This window comes from Rousettus aegyptiacus, unplaced genomic scaffold (assembly GCF_014176215.1).
Source record: "Rousettus aegyptiacus isolate mRouAeg1 unplaced genomic scaffold, mRouAeg1.p scaffold_m13_p_8, whole genome shotgun sequence".
NCBI classification, from domain to species: Eukaryota; Metazoa; Chordata; class Mammalia; order Chiroptera; family Pteropodidae; genus Rousettus; species Rousettus aegyptiacus.
In genome coordinates, this window is record NW_023416311.1 from 1,326,701 (window position 1) to 1,337,981 (window position 11,281).

Below are 11,281 nucleotides of genomic sequence, written 5' to 3' on the forward strand. Positions count from 1 at the left end.
GAACAAGATCACGCTTTGTCTTCAGTGAAATCAGTGAGACAAGGCGCGTCCTGCGACCCCAAATGCCTGAGGCAAGGAGAGGCGGCCAGACCAGCCATCCGCATGGGAGCCTCAAACCTAGGACTTCGCAAAATCAAAAACTGGGTGCTGAGGGTCCCCCTTTCAGTAAACACCGAAGGCCCTAGAACAGAACAGAATGCTACAAAGTCTCCTCTGAGTCCCCTTGGTTAAATGACAGTTACGGTCCCTCGGGGAAGAGGAGAGATACTAACCACCCCTCCCCTTCATGGTTCAGTAACCAAATGAAGCTGGGCTCTAAAAAGCCGCACCCCCCCCCCCCCAAGATTGTGAGCAACTGTGGCAACTGACCAAATGTGCCAGTGGCAGGGAAGCTGAGCGTGAGCCTGGCGCGTGGCGCTGGCAGCGGGGAGCGGATGGGTGGCGTGAGCAGCATGGCAGCCGCGTGCCCGCCCCACGGGGCAGGGCGCTCTGCTCTGCGGCCTGTTCAGGCAGGGCCCAGCCACCCGCAGGACCGAGGGCGGGAGTGCTGGGCACAGATGACTTTGTCCCACAGATCATGGTGTGACACGACCGCCAAAAGAGACACCGGAAGCACCGCGTCTGGAGACAACCCGACATTCTTTTGTGAAAATCTGAAGAGCTCAGGGCCTGAGAACCCTAAGGAATCAGAAAGACGGCGACGGCGACAAAGGCAGGCAGGAGTCAACGACACGGAGCTCAGCCACCGCGGACCGGCTCGCTTTGTCCCCGAGTTCGTCTTAGAGCTCGCGCGAACTCAGGGCGTGAGGCAGAGACATCAGACCTGCGTCAAGGGCAGGAACTTCTGGTAGTAGCTCTTGGTGACGTCGATCATCAGCTCCTGCGTGCATTCGGGGAGCTCCCCGGAGAAGAGTCCTGCGGAAAGACGGACCCGGTCAGCGCGAGGCCGGGCGGAGTACTTCCACTGACCACGTCTCCTAGGTGACGTGGGGGACACAGAGCCCCGCTCCCAAGGTGCGGCCCCTTGCAGGGGAGAGGTGGGCACGGCGCTGCACGGCCTGAGCAGGTTAAGGCGTCTCTGCCCACAGCAGACAGCGTCCGGCAAGGACTGGGCCACGCCTTGGGCTCTGCTGTGGCGCCTGCTGGGCGAGCCCTGGTGGGCGCCCAAGGTAAGAAGCTGTCCTGCTGTTCACCGCGAGACCGAACCCCACGCCGCACGTGCCAGATACAGGCCCATGACGGCGGGAGCAGGACAGAACCGCCCGACGGGGATGGGCCAGCGAACCGAAGAACCGCAACACTAACGACGGCTCTCGAGCGCAGCGCAGTGCGCCTAGCGGAGCCTTCACGAGCTCACGTCCTGGGACCTGACGATTCAGCGTCTAAGGCCCTGTTCCACAGATAACGTCGCCCAGTCGTGACGCATGGACAGGAGCGTCAGTGCGGCAGTTTCTGATCGTGACAAACCAGGTGTCATGCAACTTCTAACGACCCTCTATACTAGGGCACCGACTGGCTGCACTGTGGGACTCTTACGCAGCGGAAAGCACACGACCATTAGGAGGAGCCAGGTGACTCTGCCTGCCGGCAAGGAAGAAGGCGAGCTCCCGAACAGTGTGACGCAGGTACAATCTCACGTATCTGTATCAACACACAAATCTACACACTCATATACACACAAACACACGCGAATCCGCTTGTACGCATATATAGAGAAAATCACAAGTAGAATAGAAAAAATGGTGTAAAAACACAAAATTCTCATATGCACCTTTTGCAAATTGGCAGTCCATGTTAGATTTGCAAACATGTTTAGGCTGCTGTATTTAATCTTCCTTAAAAACCAGTAGCAAACATTTGAAAATTCCGATCTTCCTCTCTCACGCAATACCAGAAGCGCTTGTGACACCGGGCTTGCACCCCTGAACAGCTACGACAGGCCATCCAGCCATTCGCACGACCTGCCTGGCTCCCGGGGCCTGAGGTTTGGGTTCCCGGCCCAGACTCTTTCTGGATGGTTCGCCCTTCAGTCCGGTCCGTTCCCTGACGTAGCTGCGTGCCATGGGGCTTCCTGCAACCCAGAGCCTCTCTGTTAAAGATGGACACGGCCAACGGCCGCCTCTAGACGGTGAGCACTTGTGGAACCACATGAACAGACGCGGGGCGTGTCCTCACAGGGCCAAGAGGACTAGACTCCACGTGAGGGGTCTCAAAGGCCCCCTCGCTGAGCGGCTCTGACGCCCTGGGCAACCCACCTTCTCTGCGCCTGCTTTCTCACTTACGCGACGGTCGCTAAGGCGAGTCCTTCGCCAGAGCCGCCGAGCCCGGTGTCCGTGGGGGCTGGAGGCGCGTGGCAGTGCTGCCCTGCCCTCCGCTGTCAGCGCGCAGTCAGCGCGAGCCGGCTGTAAGGACCGTCCGTAGCGTAGGAAAGATTAAGACGGTCCTCCAGCCACGCACCTGTCGCCTCAGGTCACACTGACCATCTGACCTCGCACTCGCTAAGAAGAATGATGCTTTCTTGTGGCGGGGACCCAAGACGGGGAGACTTACTGAATAAGCCTCTTCCTGCTCTGCAGACACAGAGGCGCAAGAAACGGCAGAACGGCCCGTTCCTCCCAGGGGACCTGAGAGGACGATGCTGTACGCCTCTGAGACTCACACCCAACGATCTGAGTAAGGAGATATTTTTTAACTGGAAAAACAATTAAACCACCCAGTGGTAGGCATTGCAGTCTGTGGCTCTCTCTTCGTATGACCCTCCACGTGAATCTGGGACGTGCCTCTGAGTGCGCCACGTGACTCCAACTGTGTGGAACGGCGTGTGAAGAGGCTCTCCCAGGGTGAGGTGGGGTGGGGTGGGGTGGGAGGTCCTGGTCCTCCTTCGATCTTCAGTGTTTCCTCACATGCTGTATCACTGGGGACTCCGAGCTCACGAGGGGCTAGACCCAAGGGCACTCTGCCAGCCAAGGTCCAAAAGCGACATGTGAGCTACTCTCACGTGGCCCAGAACATCGCAGCTCACGTTCTGTTAACCCTGAGACGCGGGCGTTCTTGGGCAGGGTGGGAAGTACAGGCTCAAACCCCAGCCACCGAGAGGGTCGGGCCGTACTCAGAACTACCTGGAGGCCTTCTTTTCCCTCCCAGAGCCCAGGCCAGCAGAGGCGGGCTTCCCAGTGCTCTCCCTGCGCCGGGGGCGGGCCTGTTCTATGTCACCTACTGGGCATAACCCTTCGAGGGGGTCTCTGCCGTGTGTGGGCGCACGGTGTTCTCTCAGCCCCGCACGACATCGACCCCTGAGCCACTCTACACTGGGGACGGCATCGGCCCACGCACCCTCACAGCGTCCAGTTAGTCAGCTCTTTGCTTCCTACCCTTGACGATTTCCTCATCCCGTTAACGCATTTAAAACGATACTTGTCGTGTTTTGGAGAGTACTCCCAGGTACTCTGTAACAGAAGCTTTAAGTTAGCTGGACACACTTACACTGTCAGAGCCAGAAATTGCATGCATTACTTTTGTGAAGGAAAATGAACTTGAGCAGTAACATCACCACCCAAGGTTACCTGGGCAGCCTGAGAAGACGGTGAACGGGGGGACCACAGTCTCTGGGGGTAATACTGTGTTGTCGAGAATTCTGCAGCAGTCTTTCAGCACGCACCGGCGCCCCTGAAATTAAAACGTTGTTACTAGGGTGTAGATAAGGGAACGGAAGTGAAGTTGTCTCGTCTGCCGTGTGGAAGGCCATTTTATACTTTCTCCATTCACGGTATCATGTAATAGCCAGGAACAGTGACAAGAGAAGTGGCCACAATTCTCTACTTCAGATGGGACCTGCCAAGCAGGAGGAGGTGGTGTGTGTGTGTGTGTGTGCGCGCGCGCGCGCATGCGTGCACGCTCCTGATGCAGCCTGCTTAGCATCCCTGAGCCTTGGCTTCCGCATCCGTGAAACAAGCCGTTAAACCAAAGGGCAGGGGCGCTGCCAGGGCCGCACGGCCCACGTGCACGCGGCACACGACGGCAGGGCCCACCGCGACGGCCTGCAGCCCGGGCCCCCCGCGGCCCCGGCTCACGGGTCCGCCGTCACGCAGACAGAGGCGTCGGCTGCCCGCCACGCAGGATGCTGCGGGAGGATCTCCGTGTCACGGGGCCGCGAGCTCCGAGGAAGGACCTTTCTCCCGAGACGACCGGGGAATCTGTAAAGGCTCAGGAACCAAGGACCAATACTGAGCGTCGATGTCGCGAGTCAATGGCGAGGGGCACAGGTGACAGGACTAGAGCTCCCCAAGCTCGGGGACAGCACGTGGGTGTTAACCCTTCGGGCTCCCCGCTCGGGGAGTGAGTGCGGCTCTGTGGTGTGCCTGCTGAGCTGAGGGAATCCTCGGAACAACGCCGCTGTGGCGTGGAAAGCCAGCCCTGTCCCCCTTCCGCACGGCGGGCCCTGCCGAACACCTTTGGTCTCGAGTACGTACTCAGGGCCTGAGGGGACACTGGCAGGACGGCCACGGGTCGGGCTGCAACGTTTTCGCAGCACGTGGCCCCGTGGCTCCTGCAGCGCCACCTGCGGGTCTCTGGGTACTTCAGGGTCCGAGTCGTACTCAGAGCAGGCAGCTGGCTCCTCGCCCCCACCGGCCTGGGAGCTCCCTGGGGTACGGCCACGGGGAGGCCAGACCGCAGCACGGCCATTAGCACCGCCTGGCTGCAAATCCCAGCTCTACCGCCTCAGAGCCCCGTCAAGTCCCCTAACACCTAAGGTCTCCGGCCTTGTCCTCTGCAGGGAGGGTAACAACAGCAATCGCAACCCTGGTTGTGAGGTCGACGGATGCGAAGAGTAAATGAGAAAAATCAGAGGGAAGTGTTCGCCATCGTGTGGAAGACATTCGATAAAGATGAGCTACGATTACCGATGCCAGGAAGACGCTCAAAACCCAGTAATTCCAGTAGGCCAAACACTACTTCTACCCTGCCTACCCGCGGAAGCGGAGGCCCTCTGCTGTGGGGGACGGGAGCTGGGTGGGAAGTGAGGCCACTTGGCCAGCCGAGCTGCCATACTCACAATTACACAGTTCTTGCCGACGTGAACGTAAGAGCCGATCTGAGCTGCGTTGACCACACAATCCTCCTCAATGAAGACGTGGTCCCCGATGTGCAAAGGGAAGAACGCGACACTACGGGAAGATGAACAAGGGAGGTCAAGGCCGGATGCCTGGTCAGGACACGCAGAACTGCAGGCTGTGATCCGGACCGCGGCACCCTGTCTCAGTAAGTCTGTTCCCAGCAGGAAAGAATCCTCAGGCTAGAGAGAGGCTATGATGTAGGAGATGCGAGGGACTATGAGCTCAAAATCAGAAACGTCAGACCAAGAAATGTGCAAGGAAACAGCAAGGCAGAGGGGCAAGACTTTCAAAGCTAAAAGAACCGGTGCCAAGTAGAAATGAATGAGCGTTTGCTCACTCCTGCTCCGCTGCGCACGCTCACAGGTCAGCTTTGGTGATCTGCTCTAGAATGTGTCAGGGGACTGACGTCAGGTTCATGGGCTACGGATTCAAGCACCCGACGTTCTGAAAACGTAAGTATTCACCGTTCTCCCTGGGTGCCTGCAATATGCCACATGCTCTGCTAGGACCTGGGGCTGTGACGGCAACTAACGGGATGCGACCCTGGCGGGGGGCCACAGTCGGGACTGGATGAGAGCACCAATGATCACTCAGGAATTAGCTGCATCCGTGACAGCACCGCACAGGAAGAGCACGTCGTGTGAGCACGTGACAAGGGGACCATGCGGCCCGCAGGCTGGGGGAGCCTTCGCTGAAGGCGGCACGCAGGCCAAGACCTGAAGGATGAGCAGGGGTCAGCAGGCTTCTTCCAGACTTCTGACGCGGTCCCGACGTGCAGGACCCCTCAAATGCGGCAACGTTTACAGGAGACTTCAGCACCGTGGACAGACGCTATCCGGCCTGGGACGCGTGCGTGCACAGCAGCTGGGTGCTCCCTGGCTCTGTCCCGAGCGTTCTGTCAGAGACGCCGCCTGCCCTCCTGGTCTGCGGTTTCCCTACGCCGGCCCTAATGCACCCGGGTCTGCGGCCTGAGCTCCGTGCGTGGCAGTGGAGTCCTCGCGCCCCTCACGGTCTACGGCGGGACTGCCAGTTCTCCACTTCGCATCGCAGCTCCCGACTTGGTGCCGCGGCGTGGCTCTGGCACGGGAACCCGCGCGGGGAAGCCCACGCCCCCCTCTGCTCAGGGGGCGCGCCCCGTACCTTCCTGCTTCTGTGTGACCTCGACACATCCCTCCACCGCCGACAACCGCGCTTTTCCTGGACCGCGTCTAGCCCAGCGGTGCCTTTATCAGAAGGTGGGGTCGACACCTCGCGCAGAGTATGGGTCACTCCGTGAAACCAGGAGCCTCGGACCCAGTGAGCGCACGCTCCCCGTGAACGACCTCCGGCGGCTCCCGGAGCCGAGCCCGGCGTGCCAGGGGACCCCTGGAGCCCAGCGTGGCTATGGGAGACGCGGGACTATGCCTGCACAATACCTCTAGTAGTAGCTGTTGGAAACTAAATGAAGAAGCGATATACATGAGGGGCTAAGGCAGCATGGCTGGCCCACGAGGAAACGGGGAAGATACAGCCGACCTGGGAGAGAAGAGAGGGAAGTGGAAGTGCAGAGAGACAGACAGACAGACAGCGTAATCGGAGACAGGGAGTGGCAGGCAGACGGAACAGGTGTCTCGATTCGGGATGGCCGCCCAGTTCCAGGGTTTGGCCCTGGTGGAGCTGGGCCCCTTTCTCTACCTGTAGATTCCACCGGACATGCACGTGTCTGTTTAATCAGAACCCCTTTACTTTTGCCAGCGTAGTGGATTCTGTCTCTGCAACCAACTGGACCAAGAGTATCACCACCAGGGGTGTGTTCGTTACGGTGAAACCAACGTCCCAAACAACAGCACAGGCCTGCTCCTTATACCACGACCCAACACTGAGAAAACATGTGTTATCTACACCAGGAGCGGCAGCCCCCCAAGACTGAAACGAGATAATCCAATTACATACCCTTTGCTGAATTTCTTGAACGGTGGCCTTATGACACTCCGACTTTTCACAACGCAATGACGTCCAACCCGGACATTCGCCAGATCCCCCCGGATGATGCAGTCGTTCATCACGACGGTCTGTGAACGAGGCACACTCAGAAGCTGCCGGCACAGCCGACGCTCAGCACAACGGAGCAGGGGGCGAGACGCCGAGAGGGAGTCACGCGGGGACCTAGGAGTCACGTTCTGTCAGATGGCGTAACTTGTGATTGGACAGCCAGTTTGGATCCTGATTTGAACCAACCAACCATAAAAACATCTTGAGATGCTGGAAGGGCTGAACATGAACTGAGGATGAGAGGACTCTAGGGAAATACAGGCCTATAATCTCACATGGCAGCGCCCGGCTTGGGTGGCGCGCATCCTCCCCTTCACTAGGCCCACGACTTTACACTCATTTGACCTGTCTCCCCCTGCAGGTGCTGTGACACCTGATAGGGCTCAGAAAAACAGAAACGTCAAAGTCCTGAAAGGGACAGGGGCTGGAAACACACATATATTGTTCATAATAGCAAAAAATTAGACACAAAATACCTATCCACTGACAGGAGTTGTACACAGCTGTGCAAACACACACGCCACAATGAATCTTAAAAACAGATAGTGTGATACACATTTTTTTGTTGTTATTGTTATAATAATTGTGTATAAAAAAATTAAGTCTTAGAAAACCAAGTAAAGCTAAACATGTATTATCCAGGGATACATTAGTACGCAGCAAAACTTTTTTTCAAAGGAATAATTTCCAAGACAAAAGATTCAGGGTGGTGGTTTCCTCCTGGATGGAGGCAAAGGAAGGGACAGGGGAGGCACACAAAGGTGGCACTGAATGACCTCGCGTTAAGTTCCAGCTCCGTGCTGGGTTCATGGTGTTGACTTCGTTTTTATGCTGCATAATACATGTGTCATATGTTAATTACTCTTTTGTATACGCCAAATACTGCCAAATAAAACATCTTTTTAAAAAGAAACGGACGGAGGGCCTGAACAACCAAAACAATTTTGAAAAAGAACAAAGGTGGAAGATTCGAAAGCTACTACGAAGCTACAGTAACCGAAACAGTGCACTGCTGACATGAGAACAGATGTAACGACCAATGGAACAGAACTGAGGGTCCACGAATGAGCGCACACATCTATGCCAACTGATTTTCTGCGATGGGGCCAAGAACATCCGATGGGGAAGGAGCAGTCTCTTTAACAAATGGTACTGGAAAAACTAAACTTCCAATTAATTAAGGCCCCCTACGCCGCACTATATATGTAAATTAACTCAAAATGAATCAATGACCTAAATATAAGCACTAAAACCATAAAGCAGAAAAATAGGAGTAAATCTTCGTGGCCTTGGGTTTGGCAATGGTTGCTTAGATATGACAACAAAAACTTGAGCGACAAAAGAAAAAATAGATATGTTTGGCTTCATCCAAATTAAAACCTTTTGTGCATCAAAGGACATTATCAGGAAAATGAAAAAACTACAGAATGGTAGAAAGTATACACAATCAGATGTCTCATAAAGACGTAAAATCCAGAACATGTAGAGAACTCCCGCGAGTCAACAACAAAAACACAATTTAAAAATGGGCAACGGACTGAACAGACATTTCTCCAAGGAAGGATACAAATGGCCAATAAGCACATGAACAGATGTTCATCATTAGTCACTGGGGAAATGCAAATCAGAACCGCAATGAGATTTCCTTTCATATCCACATCCAAAAAAAAGAAAATGACAAGGGTTGGGGAGGATTCGGAGAAGCTGGGACTCTCCTGCATGGCAGTTGGGATGTAAAATGGTTCAGCCCTTGTGGAAACCAACTGCAAAGTCACAAAGGCAAACAAAGAACTATCACTCCTAGGTCTATACTCGAAGGAACTGAAAACTGACTCAAACGGAGACTCCAACACCATGTTCATTACAGTGTTGCCCACAACCGCCACGAGGCAGAAACCACCCATCCATCTACCAACAGATGAATGGATAAACAAAGTGAGACAAAGTGCGATCTATACCTGCAACAATATCGCCAAGCCATGAAAAAAACCCATAACTCTGATATACGTTACATGGATGAATCTTGAAAACATTACACCAAGTGAAATAAGCCGGACCAAGGAAAGTAAAACATAGTATGATTCCACTTAAATAAAATATCTAGAACAGACAAACTTACAAAAACAGAAGGAAGACTGAGGTGACCAGGGCCTGGGGGAGATGGGAATGAGAGTTATTCCTTAACAGGTACAGAGTTTCTGTCTGGGTAACGGAAGAATTTTGGAGAAAGAGTGGTGATGGTTGTACAACACTGACTATAATTAAAGCCAATGAACTGCGCACTTAAAATGGTTAAAACGACAAACTGTGTCATAGATATGTTACCACAGTAAAAATAAAATCTTCTCTGCCAAATCACAGAGAATGTTTTGGAATTGAGGAGTAAGATGGAGTTAACTGAACTTCCTAATTCTGTGCAAAAGAGTGCTTATAATTCCTAATCATACCTAAGTCTGAACTATATGTCTTTTCCATCAAATCTCATGATGTTAGGGGCTAATGGAGGCGGAGACTGAGTCTCACCTGAAAAGACCTGTGACCTTCTGATTATGGTGTGACTCTTTTCCCTCTGGAGGTTATTCCGCATGGTAGGAAAAAAACAGACTCTCGTGTTATCAAAAGCAAATATGTCTCGATATTTTCTCTGGTTCTGAAATGTTCTAATATTATTCCTAAGGTTATATTCATCTATTTCAATTTATTCAGACTACAAGATTCTGAGCCTTCCATATTCCATTTTGCAAATCTGCCTCATATTGTAGTAACTTTCCAAATTCTCCCCTTAATTTTAAGAGTTTCAGTTAATACAAAATCATCATTAAACAGATAATGATATTAGTACTACCATAGTTTCTGCACTAAAATATTTTGTTACCTATTTGTGTTTTGTGTCCGGTAGTTTAGGGCACACTATGATACTGTAAAGCAATTTCAGTTTTGGGTACCACTGTATTTTGTTTCCGGCAAAAAAGGAAAAAGGCTTTCTGTTGCCTCCTTTCATTAATTTTTTTTTGTATTCAGTAAAGCCAACTTGGAGAATGAAAAAAAAAAAAGATGATTTTTTTAAATGCGCAGCAATAAACAGGAGACCTGACAAGATTCTATCTGCCCTACTCATGTGCTAATTTATGGAAAGAAAGGAAAGGTACGCATCCTGGCACTGGCTTCGCCCCTTACCTTGCCATTGAGAACGATGTTCTGACTTCCACACAGCACTGACTGGCGGCTAACTTTGTTCCCAGACGCCTGAAAGGAAGAAACAGCAGCAAAGAAGGCTGAGCAAACTGAGTGCGTTCTGGGCTGCAGGTCTGCATCAAGAGAGCTCATATTGGAAAGAAAAGTACTTGAAATGGGGTGTAGTCTTCAATAGAATGAGTCCGGGATATCGAAAAATCAGGGATGGATCAGGAAACTAGAGATTCAAGGACTGCACCCAGAATTTGGAAGTGCTGGGTCTGTCTACAGCCCAAGGCCGTCAGAGACATCGATCCAGGTCCCAATTCTATACCTGGGTTTTACAGCCCTGAACCCAGGAGAACAACTTTACCAATATCATAAAATTATGAGAATTCAGTGAAAAACTAAATAATAGTAGTAGCGCTGATTGAGCACCTTACACACAACATATGTTGATTATAAAGAGCGTAACACTCTTCAGAACATAGTGATAAACTGCGACAGGTTAGTTCTCAAAAATAGGTATTAGAAGCCCTGGAGCTGTCATTGATAGTAGATGGATGAGGCTTGTGCTGCGGTCTGGAGGGCGTTGTAATTTGCGAGGAAATCACGAAAGAATAGAAAAGCCTAACTGGCCACGCAAGGGAGAAAATAACAAAGCCAGACCATCCGTCCACGCCCATCACGCCCAGGGACCCGCCGCGGTGGGGCTGGGGACAGGACCGCCCTCCGCGGGACACAGGCCTGGAAAGCGGGGGACACACGCACCGTCTCGATGTACTCGGACTTGTTGTAGAGCAGCTCGCCCAACTCCATGGCCCCCAAGCCCCGGCCGCGGCCCCGGCGGCTGTCAAAGCCTGTCAGCGGGTCTGCGGGTCGGCGACGACGAGCACTTCCGGCGGCCCCCGCACTTCCGCTCCCAGGAGGCCTCGGGCCTCGTCCGCGGCTCGGCGGCCCCG

General features: G+C 53.4%; 1 protein-coding gene across 1 annotated transcript; it reads right to left on the reverse strand.

Moving 5' to 3' along the window:
- Positions 1 to 620: 620 nt before the first annotated feature.
- DCTN5 (dynactin subunit 5) lies at positions 621 to 11,242 on the reverse strand. Its single transcript, XM_016155511.2, has 6 exons — positions 11,091 to 11,242; positions 10,323 to 10,391; positions 7,047 to 7,165; positions 5,054 to 5,165; positions 3,564 to 3,666; positions 621 to 915 (listed from the first exon to the last, which is right to left on the reverse strand). The coding sequence occupies exons 1-6, from the start codon at positions 11,136 to 11,138 to the stop codon at positions 818 to 820; spliced, it is 549 nt and encodes a 182-aa protein (XP_016010997.1). The 5' UTR covers positions 11,139 to 11,242; the 3' UTR covers positions 621 to 817.
- Between the last annotated feature and the right edge of the window lie 39 nt (positions 11,243 to 11,281).